Source organism: Talpa europaea, assembly GCF_964194135.1.
Source record: "Talpa europaea genome assembly, chromosome: X".
Classification (NCBI taxonomy): Eukaryota; Metazoa; Chordata; class Mammalia; order Eulipotyphla; family Talpidae; genus Talpa; species Talpa europaea.
The window spans coordinates 33,117,416-33,144,790 of NC_140081.1; the positions used below are offsets into that span (position 1 = coordinate 33,117,416).

The 27,375-nt window shown below is 37.2% G+C and overlaps 1 protein-coding gene and 1 pseudogene across 2 annotated transcripts in view; one reads left to right on the plus strand and one right to left on the minus strand.

Annotated features, from left to right (window-relative positions):
• CCNB3 (cyclin B3) overlaps positions 1-27,375 on the plus strand; it is a gene marked incomplete at both ends in the record, with an annotated part of 49,056 nt that overhangs the window by 12,694 nt on the left and 8,987 nt on the right. Inside the window, 3 exons of the mRNA XM_084258913.1 lie at positions 4,023-6,144; positions 6,954-7,052; positions 8,293-8,385. Coding sequence (XP_084115039.1) covers positions 4,023-6,144; positions 6,954-7,052; positions 8,293-8,385 — 2,314 coding nt within the window. The remainder of the gene's footprint in view (positions 1-4,022; positions 6,145-6,953; positions 7,053-8,292; positions 8,386-27,375) is intronic.
• On the minus strand, positions 10,891-11,602 carry LOC311186931 (ras-related protein Rab-18-like; annotated as a pseudogene). Its single transcript has one exon. The product of its transcript is annotated as a ras-related protein Rab-18-like (transcript).

Consider the following 27,375-nt stretch of genomic DNA (forward strand, 5'->3'; position numbering starts at 1 on the left):
GTGTTGACAGTTTGACAAGTTTGGAGTATAGCCAAGTCATGTCATTCCAGTGCCGAGGCAAAAGAAAGAGTTTCCAATGTCAGTGATCCAATAGTACACTCATTATTCCCCCCTTCTGGATAAAAGTATCTGGACATTTACTCTAGATAACAGCAAAATTTGTACTAAAATGTAGTTCAAGAGGAAATTTGAGCCATAAAATCTGGTGACAAAAACTGAGAAAATTAAAATAAATTTTTGATTGAGGTAACATTGAATTACAACATTGTGATTTAGAGGTATAGGATTTCCCCCTTCAGGTATTATTACTACATCACACCCACCACCAAAGCCCCCATGGTCCTCCACCTTAGTCCATCGTGCTCCCTCCCAACTTTGTTCTTTGTACTCCCTCCTCTCTTCTGGTAGCCTCAGTTCTGCAGTCAGATTTCTAGGGTTTGTTAATTTGGTTTGGCTCCACTGACCCTTTGTTTTGTTGGTCTATATTCCACATGTAAGGAAGCCACCCAGTATTTATCTTTCTCTTTCTTTTTTTTAAATTAATTTATTTATACAAGCACTGGGTACAGTCAGAAGCGCGGGAGGGTGAGAGAATTCACCAGAGTCAGAGTGTAAAGCAGAGCAGGTGCACTGTCGAAGTACACCAGACCCTCACCTGGTGGCCGGGGATCAAACCAGCGCTGCGGAGGCTGCGGGCAGCTTCACAACCCAGCGCTCAACCACTGCGCCACTGGGGAAGCCCATCTTTTTCTTTCTGACTTACTTCGCTTAGCATAATTGCCTCCAGTTGCATCCAATTGTCACAATTTGCACATATTTTTATCAATTCTGTGGCTTTTCACTTTCTTGGTGGTGTCCTTTGAGACATAAAAGTTTTAGTTTTGATGAAGTCCAATTTATTTTTCTTTTTTAATCAAATTTTGTTGAATTGCCATTCGTTTGCAGAACTATATAATTTTGGGAATAAATTTTCACTTTTAGTATCATAGCTAAGAAATCATTGCTAAATACAAGGTTACAAAAATTTACTTTTAAGTTTAAAATTTTGAGCTCTTAAGTTAGGTTTTTGATCATTTTGAGTTAATTTTTGTTGGTGGTAGGTATTAGGAGTCTAACTTCTCTATTTTGCATGTGGATACAGTTGTTCTGACACTGTTGAAAAGACTAATTTTTCTCCATTCAATTAATTGTCTTGGCATCCTTGTCAAAAATCAATTCACTGTAAATATGCTTATTTTGTAAGTCAATTTGGGGAGTTTTGTCATTTTAACAATCCATGAACATGGGACATCTTTCCATTTATTTAGACCTTTAATTTCAAAATGTTTTGTCCTTCTTGATACTGTTGTAAAAAAATTGTTTTCTTAATTTCATTTTCATATTGTTTATTGTGAGGATATAGAAATACATTTGATTTTTGTATATTGATCTTATTCATAGGACCTTGCTGAACTTGTATATAGTTCTAGTAGTTGTCATGTGGATTGCTTAGTATTTTCTGTGTTTTGGATCTTGTTACCTGCTAATACAGATAGTTTTACTTCTTTCCTCCCAATCTGAATGCCTTTTATTTTATTTTGTTGCCTAATTGCCCTGGGTAGAACCTTCAGTACTTTGTTGAATAGAAGAGTTAAGAGTTACACATCTTGGACCTCCCCGGTGGTGCAGGCGGTTGAGCGCAGCACTGTGAAGCTGTCTGTAGCCTCTGCAGAGTAGGTTCAATCCCAGCCAGCTGGGAAGATGCCCACATGGTGTGGCAGACCTCTCCTGTCTTGTCCGCTGCTCCCCTCAGCAGTGTTATTTGGGTCAATCTACCCGTTCTGTTCCCTGCTCTCTCTCTGGTGAATCCTCTCACCTTCCCACAATTCTGGCCTGTACCCCGGTTCTTGTATGCATGAATAAATAAACATTTTTTTTTAAAAAAGAGTTACACATCTTTGTCTTCTCCCTGATCTTAGAGAGACATCATCAGTCTTTTACCATTAATTATAGTGTCAGCTTTAGTTTTTTTTGGTATATGCCCTTTATCAAGTTGAGGAATCTATTCCTAGTTTGTTGAGTGCTTTTTGTCATGATATTCTACTTTGTCAGATGCTTTTTCTGGATCTACTGAGATGATCATGTGGCTTTTGGGTTTTATTCCATTAATGTGCTGTGGTACATGGTTTGGTTTTTGAATGTTAACTATCCTTGCACTTCTGGGATGAGTCCCACTTGGTCATGTTGTATAGTCCTTTTATACGTTGCCGGATTTGGTTCACCAGTATTTTGTGGAAGATTTTTGCATCTGTATTCATAAGAGTTTTCAGACTGAACTTTTCTTGTTAGGTTTTTGTTTTTGGTAAGAGATAATGTTGGCCTCAGAATGAGTAGGGAACTATTCTTACCTTTTCTATTTCTTGAGAGAGTTCATGAAAAACTATTATTAATTCTTCTTTAAATGTTTTGGTAGAATTCAGCAATGAAGCCATTGGGTCTGAACTTTTCTTTGTAGGTAGTTTTGGATTATTAATTCATTGCCTTTGCTTGTTATAGTTTACTCAGATTTTCTGTTTTCTTTTTGAGTAAGTTGTGGTAGTTTGTGTCTTTATTGGAAATTGTCTATTTCAGTTAAATGATCTGATTTATTGGCATGTAATTGTTTCAAACAACTATTTCTTTTAAGTGTTTCATAAAGAATCTTTGCACAAAGTCCACTGTATAAAATATATATATATTTTATAATACAAAGAGTCTATTGTATAAAATATTTACCTATTTTATAGATAAAAAAGCTTAAGCACAGAGAGTTAACATGCCCAAGGTCACTCAGCCAGTAAGTGTAGTAGCCAGGATTTGAATCTAGGTAGTCTAGCTTCAGAATGCATATTTTTTATCATAACTAAACTATCTGAAAACCACCTCTCTAAGTTGTAATCAGGAGGGACCTGCAACTGTTCTGGTAAGGTAGAATCTTTTTTTTTTTAAATAATAAATTTTATTTTTATATTCCCCATACAATTGCAACCCCCCCATTCTGACCCCAATCTCTCCCCTCCCGCCCCCCACCCCCCAAAAAGTGTCTCTGGTTCATAGTTTTTGTTGATTTTGATTTTCACTTTCTTATATTCATTTTCCTGGTCCCTTATTTAAGTATTCTAGATTCCTGCTATGAGTGAGACCATCCGGTATTTTTCTTTTTAAGGTAGAATCTTTTGAGGCATTCACTCTTTTTATTTTATTTTTTTTACAGTTCAGGTTTTAAAAATTATAGCCATACAGTTGTATAGCCATTAGAACTTTTTTAACATCCCCCAAAGAAAATTGTACCCATTGGCAATCCCTTCTCCTTCCCAGCCAACTACCAATCTGCTTTCTGTTTTGGATATACCTTTGTGGTTATGTTTATTCAGCACACTTTATATTAGCACAAAAATGATATCTAGCTCTTTGGAGGCATTTAATTTTAGTTTAGACCTATGATTGTATTTGATTTCATTCCCCTCTCTTATTTGTGATCATATTTGATGGATTGGATACATATGAACACATTTCTATTTTGATAGCTTTATTACCTTCACTGGGAAATCATGTCATGAATAGCCTAGGGTGAAGGGAATGTGGTTAGACACCATCAATATTAAGTGCCAGTCCACCTTTCTCTTATAAACTTTCATAATCTGCTGATAAGTTGCTCTTATAAGCTTTTAAACAACATTAAATTCAACCTACATTTTACCACATGCTTAGGGCTAATAGGCAAAGATGAATAAATGCAGCTAGTGAGGGAGACTGATATATGTACATATGAGAAAGCATAACATGGGTTTCAAGGGGGAAATTTTCAGGAAAGTGTGGGGACCTAAGTCATAGGAACTATATAATGAACTAATTATTTGGTTCACTATTCATTGACTTTTACCATCTAACCTCTTTCCTGGAGTTGAAGCCCTTTCCCTGTCTTTTGTAGCAACAAATTAAAATGGCAATTAAGGACTCTAGGAATTACATTATACGTATTCAGGCATTTTTTTTTTTAACAGGTGTAAGCTGGAACCCTCACCAGAATCAATTACTACCACCACTATGGTACCAAGCAAAGAGAAGTCACTCACTCCAGCAATATCTGCCATCTCTGAAACTCCCATGACTGAGGAGTTATCTTTTTCCAAAAAGCCATTAGTTTCAAAAGAGGAATTCACTGCTGAGGAGACAGCTCTCATCAAGAGGTTGTTGTCCTTAAAGAAGTGTGTAAATCCAGGGGAGGTCCCCCTCTCAGAGAAGCCACTATCCTTGCTGAAAGAGACTGACCATGTTGGTACATCTGTTTTAGATTCAATGACCTTTGGGAAGAAGCATAAAACTGAGGAAGCAGCCATGACCAAGAGCACATTACCCTTAAATAAGGTGTGCACGTATCAGGGGAAGCAGTCCTGCCAGGGTGAGGAGTTGGCCTTGCAGGACATCAGTGTTCAAGAGGATCCTGTCTTTATGGAGCCAGTGACCTTTAGGAAGAAACCTAAAATGGAGAAAACAAGCCCCACCAAGACACTTTTATCTTTAAAGAAACCTAAAATGAAGAAAATAAGCCCCATCAAGACGTTTTTATCTTTAAAGAAGTGTGTCACTCAGGGGAAGATGATCTATGTGAAGAAGCCACTAGTATTGCAGAAGGCCACCTCTAAAGACAAGTCACTCATTAAGGAACCATTGTCCTTTGAGAGAAAGCCTACCACTGAGAAGTCTCTTTCCCAAGAACCACCGATGGTGCAAGAGATGCACACCAACCAGGGGGAGGTGCCCCTCTTAAAGAAGCCAGGGGCATTGCAGGGGATGAGTATTGACACTGAAGATGAATCTCCTGTGGTTCCTGTTTCCTTTGAAGAGAAACATACCACAAGTGAGTCAGTCTCCACCAAGGAACAGTTATCTTTAAAGAAAAAGTGTGCCACTCAAATGATGATGTCTGTTTGCCAGGAACTGTCAGATAGATTTGGCAAAGATAAGGATTCCCTCTTTGTGGAGCCAGCATCATTTAGGAAGAAGTCTTCAACTGAGGAGGCAGCCCTTACCAAGGCATTATCTTTAAAGAAGGAAATCACTCAGGGGAAGATTTTCTACTTAGAGAAGACTGCCTCTGAAGAGAAGTCACTTTGTGACAAGCTGTTGCACTTTAAGAAAAAGCCTACAACTGAAGAGGAGTTTGTCCTTCAGGATCTGTCTGTGTTGAAGGAGGAGCACACCACTCTGCAGGAGGTATCCCTCTTAAAAAAGCCTTTGATCTTGCAGGAGGAGACCACCACTAAAGAAGAATCATTTATTAAGGAACCGTTGACCTTGGAGGAGAAGCCTACCACCAAGGAGGATATCCATTTTCAGGAGTCATTTTCATTGCCAGTAAAACCTGCTAATGAAGACAAGTCCCTTTTCTGGATGGGTTTGGGCTTGCAGAAGATTGATACTGAAGAGGTCTCTGTGGAGAAGCTATTGGCTTTGCAGGAGAAAAGCACCACTGAAGAGGAATCCCTCTGTAAGAAACTACTGGTTCTGAAGGAGGAGCTTTCTGCTGAGGAGGCAGAAAACAGAGAGAGGCAATTATCTTTTGAAAAGAAGCCTACTTCTCCGGAGGAGGAGAAAAGAGAGGCCTTACAAGAGATCATCGCCAATGAAGAGGAGTCCCATATTAAGCACCCCCTGACCTTACAGGAGAAGCCAGGCCCTGAGAAGGGTGCCCTCTTCAAGGAGTCCTTGGCCTTGAAGGTGAAGCCTAGCATCAAACAGAAGACTGATCTGAAGGAACCCTTGGGTAGGCAGAAGGAGGTCAGCAGTGAGAAGGAGACCTTCAGAGAGCCCTGGGCTTTGCAGGAGAAACTCACAATTGAAGAGGAGGTTAAACTGAAGGAGTCATTGGCCTTGCAGGAGAAGCCCAGCAGTGAAAAGAAAGCCCTTTTCAAGGTGCCAGATACCTTTCTGAAAGGTTTATTGAGCCACCAACTTGAGACTGGCCTACATGTCCCTAGCACTACCCTTCAACCAGGAACAAGCAAATACAGTGCTGCCATCATATCCAGTGTAGGCAAGTTCAGCACTGCCAACAAGACCAGTGCTTGTGAATCCAGTTCCAATAAACCTTTCTCATCTCAGGGCGAGAAATCACGGGAAGAGGTATTCTGCTCTTTCCTCTTAAAGTAGATGAAGTGTTCTTTGTTATATTGGGGGTAGTTGTTAGCACAAAGTTTTTGTTGGGCCTTATATGAGGAACTGTAATAAATCAAGTTGTCTTTATAGACTCTCTTGACTAATTTCTGGTTGGAATAATGATAAAACCAATCAATTAGAAAGTATTTCAAGAATACTCACAAGGGTCTGGAATGCTGGGTATATGTATTTGGACTTTGTGATACTGATTAGATAATTTCTCTGGGGAAATTGCCTTAGTATTTGTATCTGCATTACAGGGGACTTTGGTCAAAGGTGGGTAAAATTCACAGAGGCATGCTCTAAAGAATTTGCTCTTTAAATTGTAAATTGGAAGAATGTAGGGATATGATTGGAAAACAGAAGGAGAAATCCTCTTGTAGGCAAAGCAACCTGGGTAAAGGAATAGAAGGGAGGAAAAGGCTACCAAGAACCAAATCAAAGCATTGGGAAATAACAAGGCATCATAGAAGACAGGTGAAATAGTGATAATACAAGCTGAAATAGTATAAGAGTGTCTTTCTTGGAGTCTTCAACCTACCTGTAAAAATGGTGCCTGGTTCCTAGGGCAGAACAGGCAGCTATGAAGGAGGACTAAGCATTTCTTGGTCACTTGGCAGTATGAGGATTATAGGGCCAAGGAGTGCTCCATAATGGCCCAGGATATCATGCCATATCCTGCTTTATGAATGCCCAGGCTTTGAGGAATCTTAACAGAAGAGGAACATGGGAAGAAATGAGTCATCTGATACGTCTTTTTGTTGATTTCCAAGCAGATGACTCAACTGGTGGATATTGACGTGGAGGACCGCAATAATCCACTTTTCAGCTCAGTATATGCCAAAGATATCTTCAGTTACATGAAGGAGAGAGAGGTGTGTAGTGTGTTGGTGATTGGGGGCTGGGGGAGTGATGTCCAATTCTTATTTCTCTATCCTTCAAAAGCAAATTGAAAGGGGAGGTAATAAGATGATGAAAATAGCAATAATAGCATAACCACTGACATCTACTGATAGGTTATGATGACTTAGACATTGTGCTAAGGCCTTTTAGACATTATCTTGCTTAATTCGCCAAATAACTTCATGGTGGTAGATACTGTTGTCTCTCTTTATTGGACTGGGGAAATTGTCCAGAGTCAAAGAGCTTGTGTGTGGTAGAGTTGGGATTTGTATTCATGTCTGATTAACTTGAAAACCATTAACCTGAACTTCTAATTGCTGAGGAGACAGTCTTAGACACAGAAATGGTCAAGTAGTCTTTCTCAGTGACTGCTCTTAGAGATCTTTTCCGTTCTCTTTGCATGTTTCTGTTATGTAAAATCAAACCTTTGTTTTAGCTCTAACCTGGCGAAATTTTCTTTCTTTGAAATCTTCCAGTCTTATTTACCACTAATACTCTCTCCAAATTTTCTTCCTGTGTCTCTGAATAGAACACATGGGACCAAGATTATCTTCTAACTAGAATTTTAGCAGGCTCTGCAGAAGATGGGAGATGAATATCTCATCTTTGCTATAGAGACATAGTTATTGATAACTGCAGGGTCACATTTTTTTTTTTCCTAGTATGCCTTGGAAGAAGTAAGAGATAATTTTGTTATACTAAACTTATAGCAGTTTCACTTTGGATTGCTTTAGAAAGCAGAAACATTGCCCCACCCCAGACCTTCCTAATTAAAATGTGAATTTAAAAGATTCCTAGGTGGTACACATGCATGCTAAAGTTTGAAAAGCCCCACTATGTGTTGCCTGGGATTGTGCTTTAGATTGAATTGCAAAGAAGGGACAGGACCTCTTTGGTATTCATATATAAGCCTTAAATATTTTCCTGCCTATATTCCATATTCCCCCTGGATTCCTCATTATCCACCCTGACACTCAAATCACATGTCTATCCATTTCCCGGAAACTTATCTGAAAAGGAGACTTTGATCTGCCCCTGTTTGATACCAGCTGAAAATAGTATGAACTATGAAGAACTATGAACTATGAAAAAGTTAATTATGTTAAATTACATTTTTTCCCTGAGATATCAGCTGTAAACTTTTCTCCCAAGTTACACTTTTTTAACTACAATAAGAGTGTACTTTAACATTTTTTTCTTAATCTCTGACAGGAGGAGTTCATACTTACAAAATACATGACCAGGCAGACTGACATCAGCAGTGACATGAGGGCCATTCTTGTGGACTGGTTGGTGGAGGTGCAGGTAAGGGGGACAGTTGCTTCCCTAGGAGCTGCTGTTCTTTTTATTGGTTATTCATTTAGCATTTCCAGGTGCAAATTTGGTAAAAATCTACTGAGCATACAGAGATGAATGAACCATAGTTCCTCCTCTCAACAAGCTTATGACCTAGGGGGCAACTTAAGACATGCAGACAGATAAGTATAATACAAAGTAGAATATACTTAATACTGTAAGAATGTTATAAATAAGATACTGTGCAAACCTAGTGGAAGGAGAGGTTATTTCTAGAAAAGGGAATGATGCTATTGTAGTTTAATTATTCTTAACATCTTGTAATCGTTTATTTAGTGATTTGGATAAGAGTGAGTGACAAAGTCTTTCAAGCTTTCGATGGGATTGGTATAGAAAGATAGTATGGCACCACATAAGGCAGGTAGCTCTTTATGCATGGTTGGATACTGAGGAATTACTGTTGTGAATATTTAATTGTCACTTTACACTAAGAAAGATAGCCCAGAATAGTAGCTGGCACATAGTAGGGTATCAATAAATATTTGCTGTGGAATGAATGGAATTGAATAAATTGCTGTGAACTTTGTAAGAAAATATCAGGCATGGTCTATGTCTACCAAAGTCCTAAACAGTGTAATTGGAAAGAATAAGCCATATAGTTTATTATCTTTTATTAAGTACCAGAGAAGAGGTTCAGAATCATTTTAGATCGATAGACCAGAGAAATGTGGTAGATGTGGTATGTCTGGACTTCAGCAAAGCATGAAAGTGTCTCTTATGGAAATGATGAAGGATAGTAAAAATTAGATAAGAGTAGAATTTTGGTAGTTATTATTTATTATGTATTTGTTTTTTGACCCATAAGAATGTTTATCATTTGCAATTGTATACAAAGAACAAACAGCTCAGAAATCAGTATCAGAAACTTACTGAGAGGTGGTGTATTGACAACCTGAAAGGAAAAATTACTTATTGGGGGTGAAGTTAGCAGAGATCAATGGAAATTAAATAACATGAATGGAAAAAATGCAATGTACAATAACAAGAGGTCAGAAAATTGAATACTGTGAGATTTATTAGCCTATACGAGTTGCTTTTGCTAAACTATTGGCTACTTGTTACAGTGAATTATCAAGATTTTTATTGCACCACTGTTTTCCCCACATACATTAAAATGTGGAAGCAATATGCCTTTTTCAAACTGTCATTTACTGTTTTTTTTCCCCAACCCTCCAAACAAATAGTTTTTTTTATTATCAACTAGCCATTCATGGAAGTTACAAGATAACAGATATTCGTAAATGTCTCACAAACTACAATTGACATACCTGGAAAAACACCACCAACATTTATAGGAAAAGGTATTACTTTTAAAAGTGGTAAGTGCAACATGAGTTACATAAACACACTTTTCATGTCCTTCTGAAACCAAAATGGGGGGAGGGGCGGACCTTACTGCTATTCTGCCAAACACCACATTAAAAAAAATGTTGCACAAGAGGTCATGAATTCAATATATATATCACAGGATTAAAACTCCAGTTAGGCAACTCAGCTATCATTAAAACAAATTAAAAGAGTAGAATTATTGGAGTTTGGGTGATAGGCACCATGCGGTAACACCACTTGAAGGGGGAGATCCTATGCTTGTAAAACACAAACAGTGGCATAAACCAATGTTACCTCAAAAGACAAAACTTCTTTAACATGCAAATGATACTTTAGAAATGTCATCAGAACAAATACAGATTTAATTACAAATTGGCATGGACTACATTCTATAATGAGAATTTTGCTTAGTTATTGAAAGAGAATGCCAGCAAACATCCTAGAAAAGCTGTGGAATATCATGCTTTTTGTTATTCCTGCAAGGAAATTTGCCAAGTTTGATGACACCTGTATATTTGCAGTGGTTCTAGGAGTTCTACGTACCAGTTAATTCAGTAATTGATAGGAGCATTTAAAACGAAATGGAGATCAAAAGTAGATAGTGTCTCAATATATACTGGAAAAGTGTTTTTTTATTTTATTTTTTAAATAAAATTTATTTATGCATACATGAACTGGGGTACATGCCAGAGGTGCAGGGGGATGAGAGGATTCACCAGAGACAGAGTGGGGAACAGAATAGGCAGACCGACTGAAATACACTGCCGAGGGGAGCAGTGAGCGAGTCGGGAGAGGTCTGCTGCGCCAGGTGGGTCACCTCTCTGGCTGGCCGGGGATCGAACTCATGCTGCAGAGGCTGTGGATAGATTCACAGTACTATGCTTAACTCCTTGTGCCACCTGGGAAGCCCCAAGAAGTGTTTTTATTTTTTATTTATTTATTTTATTTTTTGTGTTTTTATTTTTTAAGAAATCACTAGATAAATGTAAATCATAAAATCAAATGTACCAAAAAAGGTACACCTATTTTCTGTTATGTGAAAAACTGTGGACGGCAAACTGCATGCTTACTGTAAAGTTTTACCTAGGAAAGCCCATGAGTGGGATTTCTTGCAAATATGTAATGTCATGATACAAAACAAATTTGTGCAATGTGCAAAGTCCCTAAAATAGCAGTTAAAGAACTTATGTACGGAAAGATGTCACTAACTGATGAAATATGCAAGAGGTGGAGTTTCTTAGTGTTTATAACAGAAAAATAACCATGACAGGCTTTTCCATGACTTCCTTGTGTGACAGTTTGACTTCTTTATTCTGGCTCTCACTTATCCTCAGTCCAGGAGTCTGAATGATCTTTTCAATAAGCTCCACAAAAGGCAACCTGTATATCATACAGGTTTTTGCACTTGCCTCTGTAAATAAAACTGCAAAGCTTTTGAGCAAATTCAAGGCCTCCATTTCTATCAACTTTACGAGTTTCCATATCCACTTTGTTTCCTACTAACATGTTTACTCTGTCATTTCTCATGCAAGTATATTTTGAATATATCTAGCCAGTAATCTGGTATAACTCTTGTGACATCATTAACTAATATAACATCCTATGCACCTCTCTAGTAGCTGGTAGTTAATATTCTGAACATCTCTTGGCCAGCAGTATTCCATATTTCAAGTTTAGCCTGATTTCCATCCACTGAAATTGTTTTTACCTTAAAGGCAACACCTTTTGTTGCTGCAAGTTCTGGATCAAAGTATCATCTGTGAGCCTAAAGAGCAGCTTGGCTTGCCTACTTGTGGATGATGAGAATCTTCAGGGTGGTCAGTGCATCCTTGTCCATCCTGACCCTGTCTGACTTTGGGAGCCCAGGATGCCCCGGTTCCACCTTGAGGAAGCTCTGTGTTTGTGCAAACCCAGGGTCCCAGGCATTTTTCTAGAGAACTCTTCCTCCCACGCACAAACATAGATGGGAAGAATCATGTCTAGAAGATCTTAAATAAGTAAAATTGATCCCAAAGATTTTTAATCATTACCAAATTAGAATGAGGTTTCTAGTGGACTGCCAGGGGACTTTGTTCTAATCAGTATTCTCATTGGCAATGTAGAAGAACAAGAAAATCACATCAGATTCACAGATGGAATGAAATCGGGAATAAGGATAGGAAATCAGTGGGTAACAGATTAAATATCTTCACTAGCTAGAATGATGAACTGAGTATTTTTTAACTCTTTTCTTGTAATTTTTATTGCATAAAAATTGACATTTATTACAGCAAAGTAAGAAATTAAAATAACCTGTGATCCCAAAACCCACAACTACTGTTAACATTCATGTGTATTTTATTAGAATAAAATCAATTTTTAAAAATAAAATAAAATTTAATAAATTTTTTCTTCAGGGTGGTTAGTTTTTAAAATAAAAGTGTACCAGTAGGTATGTTCTAGTGCACAGATCATAGATTCACAGATGCCAAGGTCCCATCTCACACTTACCAAATTAGAAATGTGGGTGTGTGGCCCAGGCTCACATTTTTTTTTTAGATAGTATTTTTTTAATTTAAATTGTATTTTTTATGTTTCCCATACAATTACCCCTTATTTTGACCCCAAGCCCTCCTTTCCCCGCCCCCCAGCCCCATAGAGTGTCTCTGATTCATAGTTGTTTGTTGACTTTGGTTATTTCTTTCGTATAGTTATTCTTTTTTCCTGGTCCCTTATTTAAGTATTCTAGATTCCTGCTATGAGTGAGACCATCCAGTATTTTTCTTTTTCTTTCTGGCTTATTTCGCTGAGCATGATCCCTTCCAGCTCCATCCATGTTGCTGCAAATTGCATGTGTTTATCTTTTTTGAATGCTGAGTAATATTCCATGGAGTATATGTACCACATCTTCTTGATCCAGTCATCTATTTTTGGGCATTTGGGTTGTTTCCAAAGCTTAGCTATTGTAAACAGTGCTGCTATAAACATAGGGGTGTAGATGCTCTTTGGAATTGATGTTTCTGTGTCCTTTGGGTAAATACCTAGGAGTGGAATTGCTGGATCATATGGAAGCTCTATGTTTAGTAGGTCCAGAAATCTCCACACAGCTCTCCATAGTGGTTGGACCAGTTTGCACTCCCACCAACAGTGCAGGAGAGTTCCTTTTTCTCCACAACCTCGCCAACATTTGTTGTTGCTAGTTTTTTTTAATATGTGCCATTCTCACTGGTGTAAGATGGTATCTCATGGTAGTTTTGATTTGCATTTCCCTGAGTACAAGTGATGTTGAACATTTTTTCATATGCCTGTTGGCCATTTGCATTTCCTCTTCAGAGAAGTTTCTTTTTAGCTCTTCTGCCCATTTTTTGACAGGATTATTTTCTTTGCTTTTGTTGAGTCTCATCGGCTCTTTGCAGATTTTTGTGATCAGTCCTTTATCATTAGTGTTGTGTGCAAAAATGTTCTCCCAGTCGGTGGGGTTTCTCTTTGTTTTCGTTATTGTCTCTTTTGCTGTGCAGAAGCTCTTTAAGTTGATGTAGTCCCAGCTGTTTATCTTTGCCTTCACTATCACTGCTTTGGGTGATGTGACTCTAAAGATGTCTTTGATATGCATATCATAGTGTTTCACCTGTATTTCCTTCTATGTATTTTATGGTTTCCGGTCTTATGTCTAGTTCTTTAATCCATTTTGAGTTGGTTTTTGTGCATGGTGTGAGATAGTGGTCAAGCTTCATTCTTTTGTATGTAGCGACCCAGTTTTCCCAGCACCATTTATTGAACAAACTTTCTTTGCTCCAATGCATAGTCTTTGCTCCTTTTTCAAAGATTAGTTCACTATAATTCTGTGGGTTTATTTCTGGATTTTCTATTCGATTCCATTGGGCTGTGTGTCTGTTCTTGTTCCAATACCATGCAGTTTTGATAATTATGGCTTTGTAGTATAGTTTGAAGTCTGGGAGTGTGATGCCTCCATTCCCTTCTCTCTCTTTTTTTTTCAGGAGAGCTTTGGCTATTCGGGGTTTTTGGTGATTCCATATGAATTTCATCAATAATTGTTCTATTTCTTTGAAGAATGACATTGAAATTTTGATTGGAATAGCATTGAATCTGTATATTGCTTTTGGTAGGATGGCCATTTTAATAATGTTTATTCTTCCAATCCATGAGCAGGGGACGTCTTTCCATTTCTTTGTGTCTTCTTCTATTTCTTTTAACAGTGTTTTATAGTTTTCTTTGTATAGGTCCTTTACCTCTTTTGTTAGATTTATTCTCAAGTATTTGATTTTTTTTTTGTTTTGATACTAAAAGTGATGTTTTTTTTAATTTCTTCTTCTTCAGATTTATTGTTTGTCTATAGGAAGGCTACTGACTTTTGCGTGTTGATTTTGTATCCTGCCACTTTACTGAATTGATTGATGAGTTGAATTAGTTTTTCTGTGGAGTTTTTGGGGTTCTCTATGTATATTATCATATCATCTGCAAATAGTGATAGTTTAACTTCTTTTTCTATTTGGATTCCTTGTATGTCTTTCTCTTGTCTTATTGCTCTGGCTAGGACTTCCAGTATTATATTGAAAAGCAGTGGTGAGAGTAGACATCCTTGTCTTGTTCCAGATCTTAATGGAAATGCTTTCAGCTTTTCACCATTAGGAATGATACTAGCTGTTGGCTTGTCATATATGGCCTTTATGAGGTTGAGGTATGTTCCTTGTATCCCAAGAATTTCAAGGGCTTTTATCATGAATGGGTGTTGCACTTTGTCGAAAGCTTTCTCAGCATGTACTGATATTATCGTATGGTTTTTATATTTCTTTTTGTTGATGTGATGGATAACGTTGATTGATTTTCGGATGTTGAACCATCCTTGTGTCCCTGCAGTGAATCCTACTTGGTCGTGGTGAATTATCTTATGGATACATTGTTGGATTCTGATAGGTAAAATTTTATTGAGGAGTTTTTGCATCCGTGTTCATTAGGGAAATTGGCTGTAGTTTTCCTTTTTTTGTGTTGTCCTTGTTCGGTTTTGGTATTAGTGTATTGTTGGCTTCATAGAATGTGTTTGGTATTGTCCCTTCCTTCTCAATTTTTTGGAAGAGTTTGTGAAGGATAGGCACTAATTCATCTCTGAATGTTTGGTAGAATTCATTTGTAAATCCATCAGGTCCTTGGCTTTTGTTTTTGGGGAGGTTTTTGATTACCATTTCAATTTCGCTGCTTGTAATTGGTCTGTTTAGGTGTTCTATTTCTTCTTTATCTAGCTTTGGGTGATTGTAGAGTTGTAGGAGTTTGTCCATCTCCTCTAGATTATTGAACTTGTTTCCATATAACTGTTCATAGTAGTTACTGATTATTCTTTTGATTTCTGCTGTGTCCATTGTGATTTCTTCTCTTTCATTTATGATCCTGTTTATTTGTGCTTTCTCCTTTTTTTCCTTTGTGAGCCTGGCTAGGTTTTTGTCTATTTTATTGATTTTTTTTTTTTGAAGAACCAGCTCTTGGTTTCATTGATCTTTTGGATTGTTTTTTTAGTTTCAATTTCATTTATTTCTGCTTTGGTTTTTATTATTTCTTTTCTTCTACTGGTTTTGGGGTTTTTTGTTCTTTTTCTAGATCTTTGACCTTTGAGATTAGGTTTTTTCTTTGAGTTCTTTCTTGTTTCTTGATGTGAGCATCTATTGCTATATATTTTCCTCTTACTGCTTTTGCTGCATCCCATACATTTAGGAAATTGGTGTCCTCCTTGTCATTCAATTCAAAGAATTTTTTAATTTCTTCATTGATCTCCTCATTAGTCCAGTGGTCTTCCAGTAGTGTGGGTTTCAATCTCTATTAGGTAGGATAGTTTCTTGCCTTCTTTTTGTGGTTTACTTCTAGTTTGATGCCTTCATGGTCAGAAAAGATGCTTGGTATGATTTCAATCTTGGTGTATCTGTTGATGTTTGTCTTGTGTTCCAGTATGTGTTCGATCCTGGAGAATGATCCGTGTGTGCTTGAGAAAAATGTGTACTCATATTTTTTTGGGTTTAGTGTTCTATTGATGTCTGTTAAGCCCAAGCCCTCTAGATCCTTATTTAGAGCTTTAGTGTCTTTACTTATTTTTTGTCTTGTTGATCTATCCATTGTTGATAGTGGTGTGTTGAAGTCTCCCACTACATATGTGTTTTCTCTGATGTCTGTTTTCAAAGATGATAATAGTTGTCTGATATATTTTGGTGCTCCTTCGTTTGGTGAATATATGTTAAAGAGTGTTATTTCTCCTTGAAGTATTGTCTCCTTGATCATAATGTAGGGACCGTTGGGGTCTCTTTTTCCCTTTTTGAGTTTGAAATCTGTTTTATCTGATATAAGTATAGCTGTTCCTGCTTTCTTTTTTGATCCATTTGCTTGTAGGATTGTTTTCCATCCTTTAACTTTGAGTCATTTTTATTTTTTGTAGCTAAATGTGTTTCCTGGAGACAGCAAAATTTGGGTTTTGTTTCTTAATCCAGGCTGCAACTCTCTGTCTTTTTATTGAAGTGTTTAGTCCTTTTACATTTAGAGTTAATATTGATATGTTAGCATCTGTATTTGCCATTGTGTTTGTTTTTCCTTTGATTTTATTTATTATTTTAATAACTTTTTTTTGGCCTCCTTTTTTTGTTATTTGTCCCTCTGAGGTTCTGGCTTTAGGACTCCTTGTATTTTTTGGAGTGGGGGGTTTAGTTGTTATGATATTCCAGAGTTTCTGTTTGTCTGGGAAGGTCCTTATTCTTTATTCATAGAGGAAGGAGAGCTTTGTGGGATAGAGTATTCTTGGTTGGCATCTGTTTTCTTGTAGTCTGTTGACTATGTCCCTCCACTCTCTCCTTGCCCGTAGTGTTTCTTCGGAGAAGTCTGATGTCAGCCTGATTGGTTTTCCTTTGAATGTTATCTGTTTCTTCCCTCTTGTCAGTTTCATTATTTTTTCCTTGTCTTGGATTCTTGGGAGCTTTACTGTTATGTGTCTTGCTGTATTTTTCCTTTCATCATGGAAGTTGAGTGTTCTTCTTGCTTCTTGTATATCTATTCTCAGCTCCTTCTTCACGTTTGGGAAGTTCTCTTCAATTATTTCCTTGAATATTTTCTCTGTTCCTATCTCTCTTTCCTCTCCTTCTCGGATTCCTGTAACTTTTATATTTCCTTTCCTCCTTGAGTCAGATAGTTCCCAAAGTCTTTCTTCATTGTTTTTCCTTCATACTTCTCTTTCCTTTTCTGTTTTGGTTCTTTTTATTTCTGTGTTTTCAAGAGTACTTATTTGTTCTTCCATTTCATCTATTGTGCTTTCATTGGTTTTCCCAGAGTTCTTTTGCGCTGCCATTAATTCTTTGATCTCCTGCATTTCTTTTGCTTCCCTCTTCAGGTACTCAATTTCATTCTTCTGAGCATTGTTTTCCTTAATGACTTCCATCAGTTTTTTCCTCACGGCAATTTTAAATTCTTTTTCTGGAAGACTCAGAAGTTCTTCCAGGTCACTGTAGTTGTAAGCTGGTGGGTGTTTTTTTTTTTTTTTTGTCTTTTTTTTTTGTTGTTATTGTGTCTTTTTTCTGAGGCTTTGCTACTTTCCTTGTAGTTTTCCTTTTCCCTGCTGCCTGTCTTCTAATTTGCCATATGTGTTGGGACATTGTGCCCTTCGTACTGGCTGGCATCTTTTTTGTGTGTTCTTTCGGGAGTTTCAGAAACTGGCAATCCAAACGAGTCAAAAACTGTTATGCCAGAAGTCTAGTGAGGCAGTGGTACTTTGGTATGTTAATGGTCACTGTCACAGAATCTCTCCTCCTTCTGTGTTTCGTTACAAATGTGTGTCTTGAAGTTCCACAGACTTCCCTGGAGGTTGGGCAGCTGGATTGCACTCTGGGTTCCAAATCTCTGGATCCTCCTCTGCGCTCCGACTTCCTGCCAGGTGGGACCAGGCTTGTAGGGGCCTTCAGCTCATCTCTGACTGCACAGGAAACCTTCTTCCTCTGGTTCCATGGGGAGCCTTCTGCCAAATTCAAACAGTCTTTATTGAAGAAAGGCCTTTGTTCTAAAATGGCGCTTTGGAGACAGGCACACTCTTCCGTGTGCCTGGTCTGCCCTGGCTGTGGGTGCCCGCTCCCCCTCTGGGTTCGGACTGCTGGACTGAAGGGACTGGCATGGGCAAACTTCCCAGCTCACCTCTGGCTCCTCCGGGAGCCTTCTGCCGGTTTCAAACAGTCTTTATTGAAGAAAGGTCCCTATTTTAAAATGGCGATTCGGATACCAGCACACTCTTCCGCACACCCGGTCTGCCCCAGACCTGGGTGCCCACTCCCCCTCTGGGTTCGGACTGCTGGCCAGAAGGGGCCTGGCTTGGGTGAACTTCCCAGCTCATCTCTGACTCCTCAGGGAGCCTTCTGCTGGTTTCAAGCAGTCTTTACTGAAGAAAGGTTCCTATTCTATGGGGTATTGGTGATTTTTTTTTTTTTTCTGGTGGCTAGGTGGTGCCAGAGATCTTGCCTAGTGTCCTTGGGGAGCTGTTTTTTTTCCCCCGTGGGACAGGGGAACAGAGTGGGAGTGGTGGGGAAAGCCTCAACGGCTTTGGGGTGCTGTGTCTGCCTTGTGCGCCACCGTCGTGGGGATCCCACGCCCCGAATTTCGTGCCCCGGGTCTCAGTTCCAAAGCCCTCAGGTTCAGGACGTGGGCTGTAGCCCGGTTCAGTGTCTGCAGAAATGGCTCCTTTTGCACCCCTCTCCCGTGTCCGGGCGCCTGGTTTCTGATTACTCAGTGAGGGACGTTCACCTCAGTGAGGGCCCCTGTGTGTCTCCCCACAAGCCTAGGTCGCAGGCTCGGGGACCTGGGCAGCCTCGATCTGTATCCTTTTCAAGTGCGCCACTTTTCCGCACAAGCTTACCGCCTGGCCCGGGCCATTTGTAGGTCTCCGGGAGTCTTTGTTTTTCTCTAATGGAGCCTGGAGCTGTTTGCTCACCTCTGCAGGAATCCTGCAGGGTTCTCCACAGCTCCACTTCACGGGGTGTGGTGGCTGAAATTGTTCCTTTCCACTCACAGTCCTGCTTGATGCAGTAGTTTGTTCTTGTTGGTTGTTTTAGTTTTTTTTGTTTTTTCCTCCTTTCTGTTGGTCGGAGAGTGCCGACTTTGTGGGTGGGAGAGGGTAGTAGGGTTCTGAGCTTTCCTCCCTTCTAGTCCTCTTTTATGGCAACTTTCTTCTTCGGGTAGTTTGCTGGAGTCGCCCATTTATCTTCCGTGTCCCAGTTCTCACTGGGACCTGCCGCTTTTCCTCCCTATTAACTTTTTTTTTTTTTTTAATACAGGCTAAAGCTCTTTTAAGTTCTCAGTAGCAAATTCTATTTCCTTGTGCTGATGTAATAATAATGCAATTTCCTAGTCTATTTACTACCACTTTTTTTTTTAATAAATTTTATTGTTATATTCCCCATACAATTGCAGCCCCCCCATTCTGACCCCAATCCCTCCCCTCCCGCTCCCGCCCCCCTAAAAGTGTCTCTGGTTCATAGTTTTTTGTTGATTTTGATTTTCACTTTCTTATAGTTATTCATTTTCCTGGTCCCTTATTTAAGTTTTCTAGATTCCTGCTATGAGTGAGACCATCCGGTATTTTTCTTTTTCTTTTTGACTTTTTTTTAATGGGATATCTTACTTGCAGTGTTTCCCCGCCACCATGTTGATCCACATACATCCAGACTAAGACTTTTGTTAAAGGAGATGTGAAGCACAGGCCTCCAAAGGCAGAAAGACACCGTGCGTTTTATGAAAGCAAGGATAATTGATTTTTCCTGCTGTGCAGGAGACACGGACTGCGTCCTCCAGACTATTAGAATGATGTCTCTGCAGACTGTGGGGCCTCTAGCTGTTGTGATCAGGGAAGGTTTTGCTCAGGGATATGGATAGAAGATAATTCTAGGCAGTAGCTCTTCCTTATTGGAGACCTGTCTTCTAAGGCTGGAAACATCATTTTAACAAAAGATGTTTTTCATAATGCTGGAAATCTTTTGGCCTAAGTTCCATGTCATCTTCCAGGAAGAGGGACAAACAAGTAAGCCAAGTTGCTTCTCCTCATGTCCTCACTGTGTCACATGTTTTTATAAAGCTCCGTAAGTGATGCTAATGTGTACTTGAGAAGAAAGCATGTATATTCTGCGATTTGGGTGGTATGTTCTATAAATGTCAATTGATTGAGTTGGTTGATATTATTACTAATATTTTCATTAACCATTCTGATTTTCGTGAAGTATTAATTCTGTATCTGAGAGAGGAAAACTGAAGTTTTCAAGTATAACTGTATTTGTCTTTCTTTTTTTCAGTTTTGTCATTTTTTTGCTCTGTGTATTTTGAAATATTCTTAGGAACATAATCATCTGGAATTGTTATGTTCTCTTTATATTGTTTTATAATTTGTTTTTTTTTCTCATGTAACAATCTTCATATGCTTTTGAACAGCTTTCCAGTTAAATTGACATGTTTCTACATCAGTTTTGTTGATTGTATAGTATGCTGTTCTTCAACAGCATTTAGTCAAACCCCTATTAATGAACATTCCGGGTTTTTCCAAATTTTACTCTTAGAAATAACCCTGTAGTGAATATGCGTACACTTGTGCTGTTCATTATTGTACTATTTTTTTTTGAATAAATTACTAGTAATAGAAATATATCAAAACAATCCATATTTAAATTTTTTGTACACACAAACTATTCTTTGAAGTTTCATGCCCACTTGTACTTTTTACCACTACTGAATAAAGGGATTATTTTCTCATAATGTCACCAACATAGTGAGTTATAGTTTTTGCCATCTGATAAGTAAAAACTTTTTTTTTTATTTTATAAATTTTTACATCATTTTTCATATTTGCACAATGTATGGTTTTTAATCTTGGTTATAGTCTCCATACAATTCCCATCCCTCTTATTTTGATGCTAATCCCTCCTCTCCCCACCCCAGTAGCGTGTCTCTGGTTTATAGTTGCTTGTTGATTTTGATTTTTACTTTATTATAATTAGTCTTTTTCCTGGTCCCTTATTTAGGTTTTCTAAATTCCTGCTATGAGTGAGACCATCTGGTATTTTTCTTTTTCTTTCTGGCTTATTTCGCTGAGCATGATCCCTTCCAGCTCCATCCATGTTGCTGCAAATGGCATGAGTTTATCTTTTTTGATTGCTGAGTAATATTCCATTGTGTATATGTACCACATTTTCTTGATCCAGTCATCTATTTTTGGGCATTTAGGTTGTTTCCATTGCTTAGCTATTGTAAATAGTACTGCTATAAACATAGGGGTGCAGGTGCCCTTTGGAATTAATGATTGTGTGTCCTCTGGGTAAATACCTAGGAGTGGAATTGCTGGATCTTATGGAAGCTCCATCTTTAGCAGATTGAGGAATCTCCACACAGCTTTCCATAGTGGTTGGACCAGTTTGCACTCCCACCAGCAGTGCAGGAGAATTCCTTTTTCTCTACATCCTCGCCAACATTTGTTGTTGCTAGTTTTTTGAATTTGTGCCATTCTCACTGCTGTAAGATGGTATCTCATTGTAGTTTTGATTTGCATTTCCCTGATTACAAGTGATGTTGAACAGTTTTTCATATGCCTGTTGGTCATTCACATTTCCTCTTTGGAGAAGTTCCTTTTTAGCTCTTCTGCTCATTTTTTGACTGGATTATTTACTTTGTTTTTGTTGAGACTCTTCCGCTCTTTGTAGATTTTTGTGATCAGTTCTTTATCATTAGTGTTGGGTGCAAAAATTTTCTCCCAAATTGGTGTGGTGTCTCTTTGTTTTGGTTACTGTCTCTTGCTGTACAGAAGCTCTTTAATTTGATGTAATCCCAGCTGTTTATATTTGCCTTCACTATCACTGCTTAGGGTGATGTGTCTTTAAAGATGTTACTGAGTTATATGTCATGTAGTGTTTCACCTGTATTTCCTTCTATATATTTTATGGTTTCAGGTCTTATGTCTAGTTCTTTAATCCATTTTGAGTTGGTTTTTGTGCATGGTGTGAGGTAGTAGTCAAGCTTCATTCTTTTGCATGTAGCGACCCAGTTTTCCCAGCACCATTTGTTGAATAAACTTCCTTTGCTCCATTGAGTATTCTTTGCTCCTTTGTCAAAGATTAGTTGACCGTAAATCTGTGGGTTTATTTCTGGATTTTCTATTTGGTTCCATAAATGCAAACTTTTAATGTGTTTTTTTTATTTTTGGTTGATATCCAGGAGAATTGACACTTTAAATAGCCATGCCTATCAGTTCTTACCTTTGAGGTTTTCAGATGTTTCTTGCTTAGAAAGATCTTCTCCAGTTATAATAATATAAATATTTCTCTGAATTCTTTCTCGAACATTTATAGTTTCATGTTCAATTCAGATCTTTATCTGAAATTTAATTTTGATGTCATCTTATTGTTTTGAAATGACATCTTCAGTTACACACTTGTATTTTTTATGGTCTTTTCAGCTCTATTCACTGGTATGATTGTCTAACACCTGTTTTTATTATTGTACCTTCTTATTCATCTATTATAAAAGATTCATGGTTGTTCTTAGATATTCTTTCAGGTGAGCTATAGGCTCATCTTGTCCAATTTTCAAAAATAGCCTGTTGGGATTAATTCAGTGAGAATTAAAACTATTTCACAATATTAAACTGTCCAAGTCACTATATTGTGTCTGTTTAGTTGGCAGGACTTTTACAATTTTGAGTTTTAAAAGATTCTCTTTCTATTGGCCTCACAGACTTAAAAACATTTTCTTTGAGTAAGAGAAATGTTTTTTAATATTATGGCTGTTATCTTATCTCCTTAAATTTCAAAATTTATTGCTAGTGTATTGGGAAAACAATTAATACTTTTTTCTGTATTTATTTTGTATTAATCTATTTTGATGAACTTATAGTTTAATTTACTCTTGGGTTTAATATGCTTATACTTTATTTAGAATTTTTGTTTCTATATTCAAAAATACTATTCCGTAATAAGTTTTGGTGAAGAGTGCTGTGTTAAGTTGTGGTAGCAGGTTTACTTTAGCTTATTTACATAATTAGGAATTTTTTCTTAAAGTATTAGATTTAACACAGGAATTATGTTTTTCTTGAAGAACTTGTCCATGAACCTGTTGATGCATGGTACCATGTAGGTGTGTCATTTCTGAATAACTGTTTCTAATAACAGTGATGGTTATTGGCTTACTAAAGTATTACAACTTTTCTTGAGTTTTTGTAGTGTATATTTGCCTAAAAAAATCATACATTTTGGGAACATTTTTGCTTATTGTAATAGGTTGTACATGCTTTTTAATAATCCTTTGTAATTATTTTTTCTCATTCAAAATGTATGTGTGATGTGTTACCTTGATTCTGTGTGTCTGCATGTATGTGCACACTTTATTTCCCTGAATCTTCCTCACAAAGGATTCTTTCAGTCTTCTGGTCAACAAACAACTCATGGATAAACATATAATTTTTTCCTTTTTTAAAAAAATCATTAATATCTGCTCTTATCTTTGTTGTGTTATTCTTATTTTAAAGTTTATTTTGTTGCTTTTCCCTAGCTTCTTGAAACGAATAGTCTACTTTAATTACTTTTGACTTTATAAGAAAAGCTTCAAATCTATACATTTTCTTCTAAGTAATAGTTTTGACTACATCTCATTAGTTTTGAAAGATAGTGTTGTTGCTATCTTGTTTTTTTTCCCTCTGTAATGTGCAGTTGCAATTTTTATTTCCTCTTTGACCCAGATTCTATTTGTCATTGTTGCTTTTAGAATAGTGCTTACCATTTTTTATCAAATGCACTCCTTTACTTTCTTCAGTTTATGCTTTTATTGCCAATTTCTAGATTCATTCTGTATAGAAAATGTGACCTGAAGGATAATTTCTGCTTTTGAGTTAATGAGATTTTCTTCATGGCTTCAGATATAATGGATCTTTATAAATGATACACTGATATTTGAAGGAAATATGTATTCTCCAAAGATTATATCAATTATTTTTGGTTTAATGATTACTACATAATTTATATGCTTATTTTTTTTGTTTAACTTATAAAACTCTTGAGAATAATGTGTAAAACACCCATAATCATTGTCGTTTGGTTAATTTCTCCTGGCATTCCTTCACCCTCTCTATCTCACCCTAACCCCTCTGCACCATACAATATTTTTATACTGCAAAATTACATGTTTATAATATGCACGTTCATATATATTTGTGCATGTGTGTTTGTGTGTGTATGTATAAAACCAAGAACCCTCTTGCTCTTTTCTTAATCCTCAGAGGTAATAATTATAGAGTGCATTCTTCCAGATACTTCCATGTGTTTATCAATTTTATTGCATTTTTGACTATCTTTAAAAATCTTAAATTGTATGAATAATACCTGAACACACACACACACATACATACATGTATGTACACGTGTATAGCACAGCTTTTTAATAAGTGTGGGTTTTACAAATTTGTTATATGAAGAGGTCATACTATACACATTGCTTTACAACTTGATCATTTCTCTCAAGAATAAGGCTTGGTAATTTTTCCTTATAAATATAAATCTACTTCATTTCTTTAAACTGCTGTATACTATCCTATATATATAGTCACTATTTAGTTAAACAATCCCTTTGGTGGACCTGCCCCTCAAGTAAGATGAGATAATGTGCATACTTTTAGTTCATTTGTTCTTCTTTTAGATGTAGATTATTATTGATTTATGCATTGCCTTTCTTACGAATAATTATTTTTGACATTTCTAGATGTAAGTCTGTTTTCCTTAATTTTGTCCAGTATATTGTACAATGGGTTCTTTCAATCTAAATGTTGAATCTTTCTTGGCTCAGAGAAATTTTCACATATTATTTGTTATTTCTCTTCTACCTTTTCTGTCATTTTTGAGTGTGTGTGTGTATCTCCAGAATCTGGTCTCCTTATGTCTCAAGTTTTCATTCATTATCTTCAACTTATTTTACCTCTTAGTTCTGGGAGAATTTCTTAGTTGCCTTTGGAAGCATTGATTGGGTTTTTGTCATAATCTAGTGTATTGTTCACTGACTGTTACATTTTTTAATTGAGTATTTTTTTTCCTCACCAGAAGCCAATTTTTCTGAATCCTAGAGTGTTCTCTTTTCATAGATTCAAGTGTCCTGTTGAGAGTATACTTTTTTCATTTCCAAATTATGTTTATTGAGGTAAAGTAGGTTTACGTTTTTATATCTGCTGTAGGAGTTGTAGGTTCAAACCTTTACAAATACATACTTTCACACTCTTCCCATCAACAGTGGCCCAATAATCCTCCAACATGTTCCACTGGGCCCCTTCCAGTTCTCTGGAGTGAAAGATTTCATAAGTAGACTCTTGTTCTGATTCCTTAGAATATTTTTCATTGAAAAATTACTTGTTACTTTTCATATATCTGGTTGTTTTTTTCTGTTTATTTATCTTTGTGAAAGATGGTCTTCGAGTTTTGGAGTTTAAGATGAATTTCATCAGATTTGTCTTCTAGTTTGAGACTAAGACTAATCTTTGTATTTTCCATAGTTTTAATATACTTACCATTTTCCTTTTATTTCTTCTTATCTATCTCCAGATATAGAGAATAGTTGTTTGTGAACGATTGGAAGGATTTGCTAGCCAAGGACAATTGTGAGGGAGAGAAACTTGCTACTATGCTAAAACACTTTTTTACATATGTTGTAGATGCTTGACATTACCCAGAGCATTGCTACTCTTCTCTAACTGGCACAAAATTAGTCTCCTCATTTGAAACCCAGTGTCAAGGAAACAGAAAACCATATCATGTGAAAAAGTTATTTGGTCCAGAGTGGAGATTTATGGAAGACATAATAACTGTCTTTGATAGCTGAAGAGGCAGTCACAAAAAGGATTGGACTTGTTATAGAGTCTTGAGTGGTAGAATTATGTAAGAAGAACATTGTCTTATATTAAAGGAAAGGGGAATGCTAAAACTGATGGAACTGCTGGTTTAAATCTTCATTGACTAGCAATTTCAATCATCCATTCAGATATTACCCACTTTTAGATGTTACCATTTGATATCAACATGCTGCATGGGTGGCAAGTGCGAATGTGAGGTACCAGGAGGAGGCTATACAAATGCTGGCTTTGTCATTTGCTCATTGAAACATCATCCTCAGAGAATTGCAGTTTTCCATCCCTACTTCCTTTATTGTAATTATTTTACTTCAATTTATTGATACCTAACATGGTAATCCTTACCTTTCATCTCTATGAACTCTCTCCATCCCTTATTATTATTATTATTTCTTATTTTCCTTTGGAATATAGTAGGCAGAATAATATATCAACAGCTTAATCCATTCCCTCCCCCCAAAACCTGTAAATATATTATCTTTCATGGCAAAGGGAAATTAAGGTAGATTATGCAATTTAAGTGGTAATCAGAAAAACTTAATATAAGGTGATTATCCTGGTTATCTGAGTGGGCCCAATGTAGTTACGGGGTTCCTTAGATGTAGAAGAGGGAGACAGAGAAGAGTGCAATGTGGGAAAGACTCTGCTAGTGATTGGTGGCATTAAAGATGGAAGGGTCCACAGAACAAGGAATGAGGCAGCTTCTAGAAGCTAGAAAAAGGAATCTCCACTAGAACGTCCAGAAACTCAGTCCTGCTAACACCTTAATTTTATTTTAGTCCAGCAAGTACCAGTTTGGAGTTCTGACTTCCAGATCTGTAGCATAAGGAATTTGTGTTGTTTTTGAGCCAGTAATTATAATTTATTACAGAGCAATAGGAAACTAATAAAGGCAAATTTCGGAGAAGATCCAAGGCTCTATCCCAGGAACAGTAAGAACAGTTTCTTGTATTTCTGTTATTCAGAAATGTAATATACCTATTGGTAAACCATTATATTCAACTGTCTTCTGATAATCATTTGCCTATGCAAATATACATCCACATTTCCAATGGTTTTACTGACTGACATTTTGGTTATCTAGCTCCACTCAATTAGAGTAACTTATATAACAGGAGTCCCATTGAAGTAAATAAAACTTAAAGGGAGAGTGATTTATACTCAATGAAAGGAAGAATTTTCTGTTAAAGCCTTTCAAAGAGAGATTGGACTATATTTGGTAGTTTAATGGAAACATTAAAGAGGATTCATGTTTTGGTTGAGTTATTAGACAAGTATGGGTTATATTATTTTATTTATTTATTTTTAAGATTTATTTATTTTTATACAAGAACCGGAGTACAGGCCAGATGCGTGGGAGGGTAAGAGGATTCACCAGAAACAGAGCAGGGAACAGAACAGGCAGAATGACTGAAATAAACTGCTGAGGGGAGCAGCAGGTGAGACAGGAGAGGTCTGCTTCGCCATGTGGGATTCTCGCTGGCCGGCCGGGATAGAACCCGCGCTGCAGAGGCTGTGGACAGCTTCACAGTGTGGCGCTCAACTGCCTGCACCACCAGGGGAGGCCCTATATTCTTTTTTAAAAGATTTATTTATTTATGCATACAAGAGCTGGGGTACAGGCCAGAGGTGCTGGGGGCAGGGTGAGAGGATTCACCAGAGACAAGAGTGGAGAACAGAACAGGCAGATTGACAGAAGTACACTGCTGAGGGGAGCAGAGGGCTAGTCAGGAGAG